Source organism: Cnephaeus nilssonii, assembly GCF_951640355.1.
Source record: "Cnephaeus nilssonii genome assembly, chromosome: 3".
In the NCBI taxonomy this organism is placed as follows: domain Eukaryota; kingdom Metazoa; phylum Chordata; class Mammalia; order Chiroptera; family Vespertilionidae; genus Cnephaeus; species Cnephaeus nilssonii.
Window position 1 is genome coordinate 66,481,478 of NC_137074.1, and position 20,430 is coordinate 66,501,907.

The following is a 20,430-nucleotide window of genomic DNA, read 5'->3' on the forward strand; positions in this document are numbered from 1 at the left end:
GACAGGGGTACCCAGAAGGGCAGTGAAAGCCGCCGGGCAGATGTTCAATAAGTACATAACTGAATACATCACCTATATTTTACGTTATGTGTACAATTATGTTTATGTTTTATATGGCAACATTTAATAAATAATAATAATCTATATTAATTTATACTAAATGTATCAAATTAAATGACAGTTCCCAAATCAGTTAAAAGAAATAATACTAAAGACTGGCCTTGAGAACCAAGGAAACGAGGTCAATAATTTCACAGCGGGATTTGAACTCTGAGGTGTTACTAAACCTTCTTCCTAGAGCCAGGCCTACAGGATGTGCTATCAACATCTGAATCAGAGCTTGCCCAACAGGGATATGTTTTCAGGTTTTGGTTTACTCATTCCACAGTTTATATCTGATAGCGGCAACAGGTGTATGGAAAAGGAAATGAGAATTCAAAAGAGCCAAGGCCACTTCCGCCTTCTGTCTTACGCTCCGGCTCGACTGGCAGTGTGATTACAAGCCCACTGGCATGTGCAGTTGGGCCGCCCGTCCCAGCTGTCCCGACACTTGGCCGCTTTGCTCTTGGGCAGGTGTTTGGCTCAGTGCTTCTGGAAAGGCCCAGCCTGGACTTGTCCTTAGCAGGAGATCCATGAACAGTTCTCAGAGAATACTGGGTGGTATGCTGGCACTCACTACAAGCTCAGTGAACAGTCTAAAACACTGCCTTCCTCTATTTCACAGGCCAGAGAGGAACATAAATATCTAACAAGCCCAGAACGAATGTAAATGATCATGTGTGATTCATAAAAGGACTAAAAGAACAACAGGGAGAACATAATCTGAACTGGAGAGGTCTTTAAGGGCTTTTTGGAAATACTAACACTGAACCTAAGCCCTGAAAGATGTAACCAACAGACATGGAATATGAGGAAGGGAATTCCAGGCAGGGCCAACTGATCCACAAGGGTCCTGTTGAGGGGGTGGGTAGGGGAATAGATCTTTAAACAAATAGAAAGAAGACCATCATGAGAGTGGTGTGAAGAAGGGGAGGTGGTGACAGAAAGGCACATGGTAAGTAAGGAATTCAGATTTACATAAAATGCAGTGGAACACAAACCTGAGCGATATGAGCTACTTTATATGTATTTTTAAAAGTCACTCTGGATGCTGTGAAAAGAATGGGCTAAAGGAAAGCAAATGGGAATGGGTCCAAGGAAGATATTTTGAAGATTCAGAAGAAAATACTATTAGTTGAGATGCAGAGAAGTTGAAGTAATTGAGAGATGTGTTCATAATCAACGATGTGGGAGTGGTGGAGAAGAAGTGTCAAGATCTACTCCCAGGTTTCTGTATGAACATCGGGGTGGAGAGAGATGCCATTTCCTGGACTGGGAAAACCGGAGGAAGAATAGGATTGGAAAGGGAGAGGATGTGGAAGGCAAGGGGAAGGATAAGATCAAGAGTTCAGTTACAGGGTATCCAGTTGACAATATCTGAGTGTAGATATCAGGTGGGCCATGGGATATGAGCCAGAAGTTCAGAAAAGGATGGTAGACTAAAGACAAACATGAGACAGTAACCAGCACATACAGGTTACTGGAAGCCATGGCTATAAAAGAATGTGAGGCTACAAAAAAAAAAAAAAAAAAAAAAGAGGGGGGGTTCAGATCAGAGACAAATACTCTTAATACCTGGTTAGATAGAGACAGAGGAGCAAGAAAAGGAAACTGAGATGGAAAAGTCAGAAAGATGAGTAAGAGATAAAAGTGAAAACCAGAAGAGCATGGTATGGGAGACAAAGGGGTGGGAGAGAAGGGAAGTGCCAAGAAAAAGTTGTCCCCTGTCTTGAATGCTCCTCAGGAGTCTAATCACAAGAGGACTGAAAAGCACCCAGTGAGCTGGGCAGCACCTAGGTCTTCAGTAGTTTTAACAGGAGCAAATCTGATGGAACAGTGGGACCCTCAGCCAACTGGAATGAGAGGAATGGTTACGTGGGAAGAGGACACACAGTGCTAGAACAACGGAAAAGTCTGCCTATGATGAAGAGAAGTGAAATGAGGTATTAGCTAGTAGAATGTTTAGTTTTAAGTAATAACTTTCTAAACTACTAATGCTGGCATGCTGACAGTAAAGGTCCAGTAAAGAGAAAGAAGATGGTGAAGAGGGATACAGGACTGCCCATGTTGAGTTGAATGGCATGAGGCCCATGGCACATACAGAGCCTCTGGTCTTTGAAGGGAAGAAAGAACCTTCCTCAGCTGTGAGAGACGGGATGCTGCTCATTTCTCAGTGCAGAGGGTCATTAGATCCTCTCAAAGCCAGAGGGAGGAAAGGGGGACAAAGCAAAGGTACAAAGTCGCCATACCATAAAATGGTGGAATAAGTTTGTTTGAGAAGCACAGTAATGCCACCAAGCAGGACGGAGTCTCCATTGGAGTTTGGTTGTCAAGAATATGCAGTAGCATCATCTAGCCCAATCGGTTTTCACTTCCCTCAACCTCCTCTGGAATCCCTCACCCAAAGCTAGTTTCTGCCACTTTTTCACACCATGTGATGACAGACAATAATCCCACCTTCTAAGACCAACTAATCCCTTAACAGCTGCATGAGCTGATCCTATACTTCAGGCTCCCGCTTGTATGCATAGCCTCTATAAGCCACCAAAACAGTAATAGGAAGGATGGAGGTGACCCCCTTGCTTGCTCCTGCTCATGTTCCTGGAGTTCCACATTACCTTAGGTCTGCAGAACATAAAAAAGACAACTTTCAGTGGATGTGAGATTCAGCACTGACTCAACTTACTTCACTTTTGTGTAGCATCTGATGCTAATGACAGAGACAAATAGAACTTGTAGGCCATGTCATGCATGGGCTATACAAAGATAAATAACTACATGGATGGGAAGGCAGAAAGGTTCACTGGGAACATGATGCCTATTCCTGTGCCCCATAAGTTTTCCAAAATGACATAAATGATAAAATATTAGTAAGTCCCAAAACACAGACATCTGATGCCTCCAACGAAAGTTTCTTGCTATCTCAGTGCAGAATCTTTGAAAAGCATTATCCTCTCATACTGCACAACTAGACAATCAACCCTTTGAATTGGTTTTGAGCTTTGAAAGAAAAATATACCTATTACCCAAATGGGTTCTTTATTATTTCAAAGTCTGGGGCTAGACGAAACACACATAAAATTTAATATGAAAAAGCTGTGCAGTTTAATCTTGACAAGCAGGAAACCAAGATATTGATGTGTAGCTTTTAATCTGACTTCAATTTCTGACAATATCTTTTTGAGCTTATTTTCTGGCACCAAGATCAAATGCCCTTATTTATAGGTCTCGAACAAAGAAGAACCTATAAAAAGGAAGCCACATTCAGCAGAAAATCCTTTCCACATATTACCAGTAGAACTTACTCAAACTGAACATTTTTTCTTTTTCTCAACTTAGTGGAGAACATGGAGAGCAAGAAAGAATATGTTAAAGCTCATTTTGCTTTTACTTTCTCAAACTAGAATTTTAATTTTCAGTTTAGGCTTAGTTCAGCTGTAACTAACTCAGAATGTGAGAGAAGAGTAAATAAAATATTTCCCAAAGAAAAACAGAAAACACAACTACCACCCTGGATGCTAAAAAATTACAATAACTTTTCATACTTTCCCTAGTAGATGTAAGGAAACTTCTAGGTCGTGGCCTCAAAAGTATAAGCAAGACCTTTCCCAAGATAAGTGTTGTGTTTCACAGACAGGATACCCTGGGTGTGAGGATCTTCTGAAAACTGCAATGTGTCTTTCAAGAGCAGTGCACTTACATTGAAGACCATGGCAAGGCAAGACAGGGGAGATGAATGGCTCCCATTCATCTTTTTAATAAACAGAAAAATGAAAAGAAATGAGGCAATCATATTTGAATATGCATAAGTCATTTCTATAGGGCACCAGTGGTAAAGAAGGTCAGTATACTAAAATAATTCCTTAAAAAACACAGTGGAATTAGAAGAGCAGAAAGACTAGTGGAAAACCGTGGTAATTCATACAACATTTAGATTCAACCAAATGGGACCACCATTGTTCCCATGAAAATTGCATCCAAATAGCATTTTCTTTTACCTTGGTCTTTTCACCAACAATGTTCTTTTCCAGTTCTGCTATCTTCCGGTTTATGTGATCCAAAATCTCCTTCTCTTTCATCAGTTCAGTTGTTTCAGATTTCTGCTCCCCTTCCAAAAGAGCACATTCCATATCCAACTGCAGACACAAAACAAAGCCCAGAGGTGTTTCACCTTTAGGGAAATTCTCAGCTGCCCACTTTAGAGGTTCATCTTTAACAGCTACCAATTCTAAGAAGTAACTACTGTATCAGCCCGATTGTGGGGCCTAGAGACTATTTCAGAGAGCCCATGAGAGGCTTAGGAATCCTACTGAAATATATCCTATTTTCCTAGAATATAAGAAAACTAATTATTTAATTTTTCTATGATGACCCCTTTTCTACTTATTTCTCAGAATATTTTGCCCTTCTGCTTAGTTTCAGGCTTCACTATGAACCATCTTGGGAGCAACCATGTCTTTCTTTGTTTGTCCCTAGAGCAGGGGAAGCAAAAATTGCACTCAGCCAGCAAGCATGCACTGCATTCCTTAGCAATGCCAGCAGGAGGGGCTTCCAGGGTTTGTGCGCAAGCTGACAGGTGAGCAGTCCCCTTCCACCCATGGGGCTGCCTGCATCGTCTGTGAGTGCAGACATGCAGATCCTGCCTAGGCAGAATTATTTGCTCTTTCTCACTCCATGGAGGTAATATAAAAATTTTCCATCTCTTCAGTTATAGTTGTAATTCTATAACCAGAATTACAGTCTGTCTATCTCCCCCTTGGTTTGCAAACCTCTAGGAAGCTAAGTCCATCTTCGATTCATATGTAAATCCCTGCTATAGTATCAACATGATATCCATCTCACAGTAAGCATGCACAGAAAATGTTTATTGGGTTTGAACTTGAACACCTGAATTCATGGTACCTTGAGTCACAAGTCTTGTATCAAGTTAGAAAGCATGTACAGTAACTCCTCACTTAACATCATCAAGAGGTTCTTGTACTTGTGGTGAAACGATGTATAATATAATGAAACCGAATTTTACCATAGGCTAGTTGATATAAACAAGAGTTAAGTTCCTACAGTATCTCATTAACGTTAGAATGTAACAAAGTTGAACAAAGTAAGTTATTTGAGAACCTGCTGTACTAATTAAGATAAATTCAGTTATACATAAAGTACATGAAAAATGGCTGAATATGTTTACCTCTTTTTATTAAAAAAAGAAGGAAAAGAGAAATGTAAAACAAAAAAGGCATTTTTATCCTGCATATATACCCACTGAACTAGTGTTTGCTCATGTTGACTTCTCTGTATTCGGTTTCCAATGCCTGTGGCCTAATGGGCAACAATATTTTAAAGCTAAAAACAAAGGAAAGAAAAGCAGGGAGAGGGTGAAAGAAAAGCAGGAAGAGGTATATGGCTTATACCTCTCTGGAAGATTCATCCATCTGGTCATTTATATCTTTGATTTTTTGTTCAAGTTCCTCAAGGTTGTTCAAAATTGTTATCCGGGTCTCTTCCATTGCAGCCAGCTCCTGAATCCTTTGTTCCTCATTTATACCCTCTGGGGTCTGCAATTAATCAACACAGAAAAGAGATGTTCACACTTGAATTCGAGAATTTCCCAATTCATAAACCAGCCCCAGGTCTAATGTTTCCATCTCCATGCCTATCTGGATTCTTCTTTTTTTTTTTTTTTTAATATATTTTATTGATTTTTTACAGAGAGGAAGGGAGAGGTATAGAGAGCTAGAAACATCGATGAGAGAGAAACATCGATCAGCTGCCTCCTGCACACCCCCCACTGGGGATGTGCCTGCAACCAAGGTACATGCCCTTGACCGGAATCGAACCTGGGACCTTTCAGTCCGCAGGCCGACGCTCTATCCACTGAGCCAAACCGGTTTTGGCCTATCTGGATTCTAACAGCAGCCTTGTGATGGGTTAGTGGGAACTCTGCATTTCCCCACAGATACTCAGCAGTTGGGTTCTTCGACTAGCTCACAGAACACAACTTAAATTTATAAATTCATATATTCTTAAAATGAAATAACTAAGAGGTTATACAGATGAGGAAAGTGTGGTCCACAGAGATTGTAGTTACTTCTTTACAAGGCAGAGACCTAGAACCTAGGCAAGACTCTGAGCTCTTCCTCGGGGATCTCTTGGGCATGCTGCTGCCTTTCATTACAAACTCCATCTCTCCCCCATCTCCAAGTGAGAACATCTACTAGTACAACTGTCTCTGGAATCTCTACCATACTATTGGGTCCTACCACTAAGGTCATCTGCAAGTGAGCTTTCATGCTTATTTATTTCTTTCCAACACAAGGTGGAAAAAAGCAAGGGCAATCACATGTGGTCCAATCTCACCAAATGTCCCACAAAGTTCCTAAGCAAGAAACGAGAAAGCCAAGAAAGAAATTAAGTGAGAGAAGGCATACTTATTCCCCTGAACAATTATGCCAAACTAGAGGCCTGGTGCATGAAATTTGTGCATGGGTAGGGTCCCTAGGCCTGGCCAGTGATAAGGGTATATCAGGGCCTTCCGGCTGCCAGCCTGGGCCTTCTTTTGTTCCGTGCTGCCCCCTGGTGGTCAGCACATATCATAGTGAGTGATCAAACTCCCGGTCTCCTGGTTGAACTCCTGAGGGGACACTTTGTATTTTAGGCTTTTGTATATATAGATGCCCAGGGAAAAAGGAATGTTGATCATACACACAGCCAAAATATGACTGCTTGTTATTTTAAGAAAAAAATATAGTGAATTGCAAATAGCAAATTTCAAGAATTCAGGTTAATTATCTTGTGTATCACCAAGTAGAGACCAGTCTTTCTGTATGTCAAGGAATGCTGGTATATTTAAGTTTCATTACTCTTTAAAAAAGAAGTAATTTTTTCATCAGTAAGTCAATGATTCTACAATTTCACAATTAGAAATTAAAAGCAGCAGGTCAGATAAGTAAATTATTTAAGATTATTCACTAATCATTAAAAGGAATATTCAAATGAAAAGAAACTATTAAAATTTATTGTACCTCATTAAGTTCATTTATTTAAAAATCCTGAAAATAACTTTAAGAAGAAAGGCATCATATTGTGTTCTTTTATTAATATTCTTTACTCTGTACCCCACTTGCTGCTCCTTAAGGAGACTAAATGATTGAGAAGTGACAAGTATCTCAGGTTGACTAGAACAAGGATGCAGCCTTTCCAAGCTGTGGCATTTAGCTTTCTAATTGCCACCTGAAATCTGTATCTTATTGACTAATAAAACAACTGTGACCTTTTTACCATAGACAATGAATCGCATTGTCCTAGTACTTAGGTGCTTGTTGTAGGGCCCGAGGAATTCCTGTAACAGTGCATGGCATTCCGAAATCACTGACCAGTAATCCTAGCAGGAAAGCCTCAAGAAGGCCGGCATCCTGTTGGGTCAACATTTCATATTAGATTTCAACTTCCAACATGGTTTAAAAATATCTCTCTCACTGGTGGAAGCAAAGCATTAAGAGAAAACAAAAACCGAACCATCTTCAAAACTATAAAGATGGGTAATAGTGGCAATTATAAATATCTGTATAACTCAAAGTTTCACAATAGGTATATTTAATAATAAACAACTGGAGAGGCTGTTTATAGCAATAAATACCATCTAGGAAATTACTGTGTGTGTTTTTTTAACTATTATTTATAAAAAGCAAAATCTTTAAAAGGCATTCTAAAACTCTGGTTTGTGATAGAATAGGGTGTGGATGTTGATCTCATTTATATCAAAATAAAGAAAACCGATAGAGAGCCATGGCTGTGGTGGCCACTAAATAGCTTTAGCTTTATAGGGAAAGAGAAAGCTTTAATTTTAATCTCTCTGGGATATTTTTATTGTAAAGGATAGGATTCCACTCGGAGTGACATTATTTAATAAGCCCATTAACACACGTATGTCATCCCAAGTATGCCATCTCTACAGTAATAGATAGACTCAGAGAAAGGGGAGAGAGAATAGGAACTTTGCATCTGCCATTTTTTTGTAGATCTCTTCTTAGAAACGTCTTGCAACCAGATGAGGATGCAAGTGTGAGGGTTTTCCACTGTAGACAGAATGATTACTCAAAAGGAGAAGAGTGAAAAGTTCTCATCACAAAGAAAAAACATTTTTGGTAACTATATGAGGTGATGAATGTTAACAAAATTTATTGTGGGAATCGTTTTGCAATATATGTTAGTCAAGCCATTATACTGTACACCAAGCATGTCAAACTCGTGGCCGGCGAGTTTGACATGCTTGCTGTACACCTTAAACTTGTATGGCGTGGCATGTCAATTATATCTCAATAAAATGGCAAGAAAAAGGAGAAGAGTGAGGTACTCTTAACTTTCATCTCAGGTGGTGGCAGATAGGTTGACAAAAGCTCATTAAAATTAGCATATTTCCAAGGTTATCTGTATCTTTAAGTGTTTGGTAAAGCAAGTTCCAGAACGGTTAATCTCCAGTTTCCTAAATATCATTAAAATCTTTGTTTTATTAAATCGGCTTAGAGTGTTTTCCACATTCCTCTCTTCACTAATCCTTAGTCTGATTAATAACAAACACTGTACTTTTAAAATAATTCAGTGAGCAGATTACTCCAAGAGGAAGCGCACCAAAAACAAATGGCCAGGACTTTTTAAAAAGATTCCATCTCCTGTCTTGAGGTAACATATGTCTGTCTTCAAAAAGAATAAACAAAAAATGCATTCTCGGGAACCCGACGCCCTCTCACTGGCCCTGTCTCAGCTGCTGTGTGCAAACCACAGGAGCCCCTGACGTTTCCTGTCTCCCAGGAGGCACAGTCTTTTCGTTCGCACAGGGATGCTGCTCCAAGCTCCAGAGGCCTCCTACTCCACAAAAGCACATTTGAGCAATGGAAAACATCTGTCCTGATCTGCTCACTTACATAGCAACAGCTTTCTTGTCACAGTCCTCTTCAGGAGGAAACCTGTCTCCAAAAGGATGGTCCTTAAGGAGAGCTCACAGCTTAGCATCAAAACAAAATCTAGCAGATCTCCGTAAGAGAAGACATGTGAAAGGACTTAGGATAAAAAGGTAGCAAAGGATTTCTGAGAAAACACAATGTGACAACAGGTCAAACTATCAAATGATGGATCATTCACTGTGCCTGAAAGACAACTCTTGAGTTTCCTCCCAGATCCTAGCTTTTAACAGTTGCATCTTTTTGACAATAGAGACAGAGGTCCTATTTGGAGTTCCTCTCCACTGAGAATTAGAACGGGAAATGTAGTCATTAGAAGGAAGAAGGGATTGGACAGTCCAGAGTCTTGATGGTCATGATGCATACAATGGGAGAACTCAAGGTAGGTGACTTCTGATCAGGAGCATTCAACTTTTTTAACAAGAAAAATCTTGTTGCGGCGAAACAAACAAAAACAAATGCATAAACTCCCCTGAATAGTGCTCAGTGTGATAAATTACCTCCAGAATTTAGTACCATGATGACATATTTCTTATAAAGAATCAGTACGTGTCCTTCTCTTATAACAACAACAATAACAACAAGAACAAAAATAACTAACGTATCTTTTTATATTTGATTCTTCTGCCAAGAATCTCAGAGTCTAACTTAATGGTCAGAGCCACTTAAATAAATAAATTAACTAGTCCTATTTATTGTTAAATAAATAAATTCTTTTTTGATTATGGTACTTGCTTTCCCAGACTCTGCTTTTTCCTGTTTTTTACTATTTTGGTGTTCTAATTTTATTGTAATAAAATACTTATCTTCTAATATATTTTATTATAAAGTTCTCTTAAATTCTTACTAGAAAACAGGTAGAATAATTTTTAAAAATTTTTATAGAAAAAAAAATTCTTAACCTGTGTGAAAAAACAGCACCAAAATTTTTTCCTTGAACTCCATTTTAAAAATCCTCAAATTTGAAAGACATTTTAAAATCAGAAAATGACCAGAAAACTAAATAATAACTATAATGACATATAAATCTTAAACTTTTATATGTCCAAAAAATTTCACAAAAAAGTCAAAGTTACCATTCATGATAAAAGACTAGTTTCATTACCAAAATAGTTATTACTCAGTAAAAACAAGGCATTTTCCAAAAATTGGGTGAGGGACATAAATAAATGTATTTAAATACAAATTAACAACTAAAACAGTAAAAAGATGCCCACTTGCATGCATATTAAAGACAAACTAATTACACCTATTAGCTTAGCAAATTGAGAAATTTTGATAATAAACAGCCTTACCAAGTGTATGGAGAACAAGGTGTTCTCATAAAATAAACTGTTGAAAGTATAACTCTTTTGAAAGTACAATTTGGAAATACTGATTAAAATAAAAAATATATAAACTCGTTGACCTAGCATTCCACTTTTAGTAAGCGATCTTACAGATAATATTTGCACAATATTATCTATAACTGTGCAAATATATATATATATATATATATATATATATATATATATATGTATGTGTGTGTATATATATATATATATATGTATGTGTATATATATATATATATATATCCTAGAATATTTGCTGCATGTAGATTTTACTAGTCAAAAACTGGAAACAACTTAAATAGTATTCCCAAACATAGAACACTAGTCAGCCATTGAAATGAATGAGGTAAAGCTGTGTATACTAATATGCAAAGATGCTCAAGACATTCAGGGAGGGGAAAAATGCAGAACACTGTGTATATGTCTATGCCTATAATATATGGCCGCGTATGCACAGAAATATTAGGAAAGCATGTAAAACACTTTGTGTTTCTCTCTCAGGTGTACAACTCAGTAGGGACAGAAGGGAGAGAAACCTTTCTTTCCACTTTTCTGAGCTGCTATATTTTTTACAGTGCAAATTTACTGCTTTATAATAAACACTAATTTGCTACACCTTGCTAATACCTCGTAAATTGACACTTCACTGAACTCATTTAGAAAACAGGCATGATAAAGCCTCTAGTCTCTAGGCTAATGCAGATGCCCAGTCCTGGGCCCTCAATCCCAGTCTGAGCTGTCTCCTTTACCTTTGGCAGGATACTTAGGTAAGAGGACTCGTTGGAAGCTTTCAGAAAGGCAGAGGGGGGCGGTGGGGGAGTCCTGGCGAGGTCCCTGAGCAGTTCCTCGTTCATGGCGCTCCGGGGGGAAAGGAAGCTGGCACTGCTCTGACTCAGGCTCCCGAAGACTGCCAAGTCCGCATCGTGGCCAGCGCCTTTCTGGTGGCACCTGTATCTGACATCGGGGCTCACCAGGGCTTCTTCAAACACAGAATCCTCATCAGAGATCTGCAGTTTCTCAAGCTCCTTATTGATTTTCTGCACATCTGCCACGGTGGTGCCAAGGGACAAGCGACTGTCAGGCTTTGTGTATTCAGCACAGAGGCTGAGGATGGTCTCCAGACGCTGTCTCTCCTAGAACACAAGGGGAGGAGAAGGAAAGTGAGTCTCTGAGAACGGAGACACCTCCAAATAGAAAGAATGAAGAGGCTGGGACCACTGGTGATTTTGTCCCATACATGAGCCCACAGACACTTGGCTGGGGATGATTTCCATCTTCTCTGATGGACACATATAAGGATCCAGATGACACTAAGGTTAACAATGTCTGATATTCCTCTCAACCTATATTCTGGGCTGTCCCCTTTACCTGTATGTACCAGTGCTGGTCCTAGCCCATAGAAGCAATCAGTAAGCCTTTTCTTGATTTAACAATTTTCCAAACACTTGAAAGGGTTTGTAAATCTTTGTTTCAAAAAATCTTCACCCCCTCCACTCCCTGTACTTATCTCCCTTCAACAATATCTAGCTCTTTCATCACTATAGATTTAGTATTTGTCCTTAAAATAAACTCTCTAATTTCCTATAGAAATATCATTCTGTTAGACACACAAAAAGAAAAATGCAAATTTTAGAATTTATTAATTTAACAGGCATATCTAGGTCTTCATTTTATTTCTTGAAATGATTCAAAAATTTCAGCTCTTTTTTATGTTTCATCACCATGTGAAGGTATTTTCTACCAATTTCTCACACGAGTAATTGAAATGATAAAAAGATGGGAATGTTGCATGAAAATGAAGACTATTTGACGTTGTGTCCAGACAGAAAGACAACAGTGTAGTTCAGATTCTGAAATCATTAAATCTTTGATTCATTTATCTGAAAAATAAGATGATTGTTCATTTATTTTTTAAGAAAAATCAATATATAGGCCATTGATGTCTATAATGATACCACTAACGGACACTCCTCTCATTCCCCATGCAAAACAAGTAGCTAGATATGATTCTTGACTTTAAATAAAATTACTAAATATTTGTGAACAATAGGGTATAATTTATAAACTGCTTATCATAAGCCTATCATAAGCACTGTTTGGGTTGAGGAATCTCAACATCTTCACCTTAATTTTAATATCTAAGGGGAAAGAAAAAATAATAAAGTAACAAAAAACGTGTTGTGATGAAATCTACCACACTGAAAAGAGAATTCAAAAGCCTTCTAGAGAAAAGCCTTTTCAAACTGGTCATCAGTTACAAAATAGAAAACTTTGAAACAGCACTGGGCTGCTATTTTCAATTTCTAATTGCAGCAAATCTATAAAGACACAATCCTGAAGGCAGTTTGCTTTTTATTAGTCAAAGGAGTGTCAAGTAGAAAAGTCAAGTAGGTACAGAGCAACATAATTCCCTGGTTTCCATGAAATACATTCATTAAATGACAAGATAGAAGTCATTTGAGTTGTATGTGACTTTTATCTGGCTTCTAAACACGCCCCCAACCCCCCAAAATGCAATAGCTTGATCAAAAGGACTATTAAACGGGTTGCTATAAGCCCCCACCTCCCTTTCACTGTCTGAACTTCTGGACTCCAGCTGCAGCTCCGTCCTCATGGCCTCTTCCCACTGCAGGCACTCAGAGCCACACACCCGCATCCCGGGAGCGCTGCACCCTGTCCATCCAGGAGCCCGGTCCTTATTTATCACCACAGCTGCCACCAGCTGCCAAGCCCTACCCACCTCAGCTTTATGGGGAGGGTGGGAGGGGGGTGGACTCAGCATTCATTGCCTTATTTTAAACCTCTCCAACAATCCGGAATATGCAAAAAGAACCTGCAAGGGGATGTGTGAGGAAGGGGACAGGAATGAGATGTTACATTTTACTTTTCTCAACAGCCATCTGCATTAGAGGCTAATCTCCCAAGAGAAGTGTTCTTTCTACCCCTTAGGTAAATTCAGTTGAAGCATCTAAACTCAGTTTTAACTAAATCTCTCTAGATCATAGAGTGTATATATAAGCCAGGACATTACATTTGGGATTTTTTAAAAAATTGTCAATTTTCATTTACCAGGGCTCTCAGGACATGTGGCCTTCAAAAGCATAAAAGATACTTCTGCCTGGCTTATAACACAGCAAAATTCCTCCCACATCTCCTTCCCAAAATAGTTTCTTTTGCTGCCAGTGCTCTTGCTTAATTCCAGAGGGAATAAATGATCCCAGCCTGAAGATGAATGCTATTTCAGAGAGTGAAACGCGGCATTCAAAGTCTTGTGCACAGGAAGTTTGGTCTACTGGTATGTGCTTCTCTATTCTTATCACCCCATTCACAAGCCAATCTGTCTAGGCTTGAATCACACACACACACACACACGCACACGCACATGCACACGCACACGCACCACTGCTGCCCACGAGTCTATAAAAAATTCAGGCCACGCCGTGGCACACTGGCCCCATAAAAGCGGCACCAAAGAAAAATACACTGATGATGGAAAGTGCGGCAGAAGAAAGTCTGCGAAGCATTTCAGAAACCACTACAAGAAGCCTTTTAAGGAAAACCCTGAGCAGCATTTCCCCTCAGACAATAATTCTCCCTTGAGTCCGCTTCACTCTGGAGTTTTGTTCCTTCCCATTCATCACACCAATATTCTCCACTCTGCATGACCTAAAACCAGGGTGACTGCTCCAGACCAGGACACTCTGAGAATCAAACAGGGCACTATTAATAATTATGCTGGAACATCAAGTGCAAACTGGGACTGGCAAACTCCCTTAAGTTCGATTTTCTTTGGCATTTCACCTGGCCATATGCCGAGTTGGGAGGCTACTCTCTTTGAGATCTTTACGTCCTACCTCCTTTCCAAACCAGCAATTTACTGCACATTCTCCTGAAAAGCCACCAGTACAGAACCTAAATATCCACATGGTCCATGCTGCTAGGGTTTAGAAAGCAGGTCACCTCAAAACAAATTATTTCAAATACATTTTTATTTTTTCTCCCTCTCCATTTCCTCTCCCCTCCATCCCCATGTACCACATATATCAAATCAAAGAAAGCTTTGAAGGAGACACAAGATCTTACAAAATATACTGAAGAAAATGGTGTACAATACTTTCCTTCGGGTTTAAAAAAATAAACAAACAGTTGTGGGGTGAGTGTCTCTTTCACGACCTCAGAGTTTTCTTTCCTTTTCAGGGGAATGTGTCTGGCATTGCCCCATTACAGTTCCCAGCCCTCAGTTCACAGTCCTCCTCCATCTCCTCAAACCATCCAGTTTCCTGGGAATCAACTACAGCTAGTCTAGGCCATAGGACTCTCAATAGAATGCAGAAACAAATTAAGCAGAAAACTGCTGATACTTAAGCACAGGTAAAATATTTTTTCAAATCCTTCTGTTATAATTAAATATATTGAGTCATTACCTGAAACATAAGGTCAATCTTTAATGGTTAGATATAATTTAGTTGAAAGGAGATTGTTTTTTCTTAAGAGGACCTTTATAACTGATAGGTATGACTTTACTTCTCTCTACTGTTAACCCTAGAGATTCAGTATCTCCCTAATCTTCAATTCAACAGATATTTTAAGTTACTCAATGCCCAGTAATATGCTGGTGACACCAAGATGAAAAAAGACAACATTTCTAGCCTAAAAACTTTAACAGAAGGCACAAATGGGTAATCAATTAAAGAAAACAGTGATAATAGAGGCTTATAGAAAATTTATGAATTCATATATAGCGAAGAAAAATGTAAAAATTACAGAAAAACAAATTTGAGTTGAGTTCTCAAGAATAAATGAGTCTGTGTGACCTATTGAACAGTGGGGGGTGGGAGGGTGGGGCAGGACATTTCTGTAAAGGAACCATACCATCAAAGGCATAGTGTGGTGGAATATCCCAATTGCTCAGCAATCAGCAACTACTATGTAGCTAGGGAGATGGGACTCTTCATAGGAAGAGGGATGAAGTACCTACATAGAAATAGGCCAACTTTCTTCCTCTTTATATAAGGACTCAAGCGATCTCAATAGCCCTAAACAAACTTTTGAAATAAATTCATAGACCCTGGTCGGAAAGTGGATGGCAGAATGAGAAGAGCTGGGCTGACAGCATTATTTCTAGGACTCCATGAGCAAATTCTCATGTCTTCATTGGGGGGGAGGGGGAGAAAGACAATCAGGAGGAAAAACAGTAGCAGTAAATCTTTTATGTGAGTCTACTTGTTTTTAGAGATAAATCCCTTGGGATAGTAACTGAGGCTCCTAAGATCAGTTCTCTTTCTGGACACAGTGAAATGGTTCTTCTCTTCCCTACCCCAAATTAGACGTGACTATCAAACTTGCCTGGGCCAATGAAATGTGAGAAGCGATGTGTGTCACCTCTGCCTGAATAGCCAGTGTATGACTCATTGCACACCTTGCTTGCCATGGCAGAGTGACAGAGGGTGCTGGCTCCAGCCGCCTGAACCCTGAGAGAGGAAATGTGGAGCGGAGGCTTCATTCACTCCGTGCTGGACACACAGTGTATCGTCACACAGCAAGGTGGGTGGGGTAATGCACCCTGACTCCACAGGGAGAGGTGAGTGGAAGCTTCACATTGGAAACCTCCTGACTCTGTCTTATTTTTTCTTCTTTTGGCTGATCTTTATCTATAGCCTTTCCCTGTAATAAATGATAACTGTGACTAGAACAGCTTTCAGTGGTTTCTGTAAGTCTTTCCAGCAAATTATTAAACACTAGAGGCCTGGTGCACGAAATTCGTGCACTGGTGTGTGTGTGGGGGGGGTCCCTCAGCCCACCCTGCCCCCTCTCACAGTCCGGGAGCCCTCAGGGGATGTTCTACTGATGGCTTAGGCCCACTCCCTGTGGGCCTAAGCCGTCAGTAGGCCTCCCTCTGCAGGAGGCAATCTGGCTGATCAAGGGAAGGTGCCGCCCCCATCACCCCGCTGCTGCTGCCACTACTGGCCACCGCAGCCACCAAGGTGTTTTTATCAACACAGACTCCAGTCCCTTCACCACGAAAAAATGACAACTTTCTTTAGGCATTTTCAAGATGTGTCTTTCATAGGATATGACATTTCTTTCTTTCTTTCTTTCTTTTTTTTTAATCCTCATCTGAGGATATTTTTCCATTGATTTTTAGAGAGCGTGGAAGAGAGAGGGAAAGACAGAGAGAAACATCAATGTGAGAGGGACACTTTGATGGTTGCCTCCAGCATGAGCCCTGACCTGGGCCCTGGCCAGGGAGGAGCCTGCAGCCTAAAGTAGAACTGCTAAATTAGATACAATCTGGCTAATGTCCTATAGGACAATAAAACCATCACTTTTTGAATTGGTGTGTCTTCTAGACAGAAATTAGTTACATCTTTAAAAGCCTAAAAATTCTTTTCATCTTCTCACTTTGCTGATCATTATATGTAATTTTCCAGGACTGTAAAATGTCAAACTATATGGCACTTATTATAAATAGTGTGTCAGGAAATGATCATTCTGTGGGCCTCTAATGCCCCAATTATACTGAAAGGACTTGCTATCAATGTTTTACTGTGGGCCTGTGCTGGGCCACGGTCTGTGCTCCCAGGCTGCTTAGCGAGGCCGCCCTGGCCTCCCGGAGCCGGAGATGGTGCCGGGAAGGCTGCTTTGGCGGGGCCACCCTGGCTTCCCAGGGCTGGTGATGGTCCCGGGAGCCTGCAGGCATGGCTTGGTGCCGCCTCCCTTGTTTCCCGGGGGCGGCGATGGTCCTGGGAGGCTGCGGGTTTGAAGCCCATCCCTGGGACGCAGGCCGCTTGGCACCACCCCAGCCCTGGCTGCTCGGCGCCTGTGTATGCAAATTAACCCGACATCTTTGTTGGGTTAATTTACATGCTCACTCCTGGTTGGCTGGTGGGCGTTGCAGAGGTATGGTCAATTTGCATCTTTCTCTTTTATTAGTGTAGATGAAGGAGGTGTTGGGGAACTCTCTGACTTGCAATTGGTGTCCAGTGAAGGTGGTCATGTGTAGAGACAGTGCCCTTTCACTGGTTTTCATACTTACCCAAACATTGCCATAGTATTGTTTTTTTATCAGTTTAGAAAAATGATCTGATTAAGAAATTGTGTATATATAAGTAAGGAGTTTTTATTGTTTGGTTTTACAAATTATCCTCATGGAAGTCACTTTAATATATAGCTAAGAATATTTTATTTAACAGTCTGTCTGGGAAGTCCACATTCAGACTTGGTCAGGAAAACACTTTATTCTTTACCCTTAGTTTAAACAGATGTGCATGTGTGCCTCATCAGAAAGGCTGAGCTGGAAAGAGGCCCAACTGGTGTATGAGAGAGTAATGGCTTTGTCTGACTGTATCTGTTCTGGAGGGGACCACAAGTTATTTGGAGAATTACTAATAATGTGACAGCTATTGATTGATTAGTAAGCATTTGTTATGTGCAGATTAGTACGAGGATTTTGCATCATATACCCCTATTCTCCACCCATTGGAATGGATAACTGTATACTGAGGGAGGGTAAGACATATGCAAGTAACTAGGACAACATTGACCACTCAGTGGTTTTTCAGTACCTGCTTATAAAATAGACTCAGTGCACTCAAATACACAAGCACACTCAGAGGAGACCAAGGCCGTCCTGCCTGAGCTCCCTGAAGTTCCCTCCTGTAACTATCTCTATGTATCTGGTCCTCCTTTCTCCATTGCACCACAGTGCATGAACTCTGGAGCCAGACTTCTTGGGTTTGCCTCCTGGTTCTGTTGCTACTTGTGTGGCCCTGGGAAAGCCATTCAGCTTCTCCCAGACTTCATTCCTCATGTAAGAAACAGAGGATTACTGGGGTATCTACCTAACAGGATGGTCGAAAGTATTAAAATTCATAATATAATATACGACTGGCACTTAGAATGCTGTCTGGGACAAAGTGAACACAAGGTGTTATCTAAGGAGAGTCCCCAGGCTGAGCCCTCTGCCTGCACCATTGCACATATGCCCTCTCACCATCCTTGTGGGGTATCCCAATGACCCCTTCTACACTCATTTCTTCTCTGTGACTGCATCCCCTCTGTCTGAAAAATAAAGAATAATTTTTATCATATTACTCAGTACATCTACTCTTCTACTTCAGACACCTCCACCTCTACAACTCCCATCACAAAGTAGTTGCTAGTGCTTAAACCTCATCCCCAGCCCTTTGCAATCTAGAACAATGTATTCTGCCTGTAAGAAGGGGCACCTCCCACTTCTCCGGGAAAATCAGGAGTAAAGTGACGAGAAATAGAAGAAGTGCTTAAAATCAAGGCAGCAGGACTTTTTATGAAGAAAGCCACTCTCTGTGATTTTATATTTCAATGATTGTGGGGCAAAATGACCTCTCTCCCCCACAGAACCACTGGACACTCAGGGCAGAATCTCTGTGTCTAAGACTGATTACATGGAAAGAACATGGATTTGGATTTGAAGTTCTGGCACTCATCAGAACTCTAACATAGAAGTTTTGATCAAGTTCAACCTGTCTGTTACCTGGTCTGTAAAACAGAGATTAAGTGCCTACCCTAGAGTTCTTGGGAGAATTCCATGTAGCATGTTTTATATACTTTATACTAAAACGTCTAAAGTCTGTGCCTGTCACATAGCAGGTGCTCAGTGTTTGTTAACCACAACTAGAGATGGTTTCCATAAAAATTTGAAGTGAAATAGATCATTGTCTTGTGGGTCCTGGGGAACCATCTCTAATATTGGTTAACAAGCAAACCTTAAGACCCAACCCAATTTTGTTCAGGCAAAGGAAACGCAAGAAAGATGTTTCCCTGAAAAAAATGCACAAATCTACAGGATTCCTCTGCCCTTCTGGAAGGTGAAAAAAAATCCTTCACTGCCGCTGCCCCAATTCCTTCAGCACGGTGGGCCAGGCACCTGCACCCGGGCAACAGAGCTCTGCCCAGTCACCACAGCAGCCCAGAGACAAAGGAATCTTTCCAGCCCTCACTGCCATTTGGTCCCTCAATCCCCGCCAATACAGAGCAGCATCAGGATGGGGCAAAGGAGGTTCACAATTCTAGGTACAGAAAACACAACAATTAATACATGAGTAAATTCTGTAAACCTACTTTGGGGCCTGTATATTCCCTATAGCACCTTAAGTCCAGCAGAGTAGCTTCTAGAAATAACTGCCCTCCAAAAATCCATTCTCCCATCCAGTGCACACACTTCAGCCCTGACATAAAACCTAGGTTTCTACTTCACACTGCCTGTGGCTCCACTTTAAACACCAGAGACCATCAGGGTCCCTGCCCTATGGGTGCAGCACTCAAATACCCGAGGACCGCATCATATCCTGCCTCTGCTCATACTCACACAGATACTCAGTTCTTTCAGTCTCACTTCATAAATCAATTCCTCACACTCCTGGTCATTTTCTAAAAAATTATTATTATTCACCAGTGTCAACATCTTCCTTAAACCCTTACCTTCTACTATTACTAGCTGTGTCTCTATTTTAGAAAGACCCTGCACTTTAATATACTATATATGAATATAAAATAAGTATATATTTAATTATAGCACATTTACTAAGTGCATTTAATTATTATTAATGGTGGGAAGTGATCAACCAAAGAATTTGTATGCATATATATAGCATAACCCATGGACACAAATAATAGGGTGGTGAAGACCTGGGATGGAAGGAGAGATTAGGGGGACAGGGGGTGGGGGGCGGGCTAGAAGAGGTCAATGGGGGAAAGCAAGGGAAATATGTAACACTTTCAACAATAAAGATTTTAAAAAATAGATGTAATATTTTAATATGTACTATGTTATATAATTAATAGTTTTTATATATACATATATATGCTGATATAACATTTACTTTTATTTTCATTCCATCAAACATGTCTTAAAATATTATCACTTGATTTAATTAATCCTGTTATTTTTTAACTCAAGAATGTTTTTCACCATTTGCTTTTCCCACCAATTATTTGCTTTTGTTAGGCAGACAAGTTAATCTGTAACACAATGACCACCTAAACTAGGATCTTCTGTACTTTAG

At 40.2% G+C, this 20,430-nt stretch overlaps 1 protein-coding gene across 12 annotated transcripts in view; it reads right to left on the minus strand.

Moving 5' to 3' along the window:
* Positions 1-20,430, minus strand: part of PHLDB2 (pleckstrin homology like domain family B member 2) — a 231,972-nt gene that overhangs the window by 51,454 nt on the left and 160,088 nt on the right. For all 12 annotated transcript variants that reach the window (XM_079766824.1, XM_079766819.1, XM_079766815.1 and 9 more), the window contains 3 exons: positions 11,134-11,517; positions 5,508-5,651; positions 4,098-4,235 (listed from right to left, as the gene is read on the minus strand). In XM_079766824.1, coding sequence (XP_079622950.1) covers positions 4,098-4,235; positions 5,508-5,651; positions 11,134-11,517 — 666 coding nt within the window. The remainder of the gene's footprint in view (positions 1-4,097; positions 4,236-5,507; positions 5,652-11,133; positions 11,518-20,430) is intronic.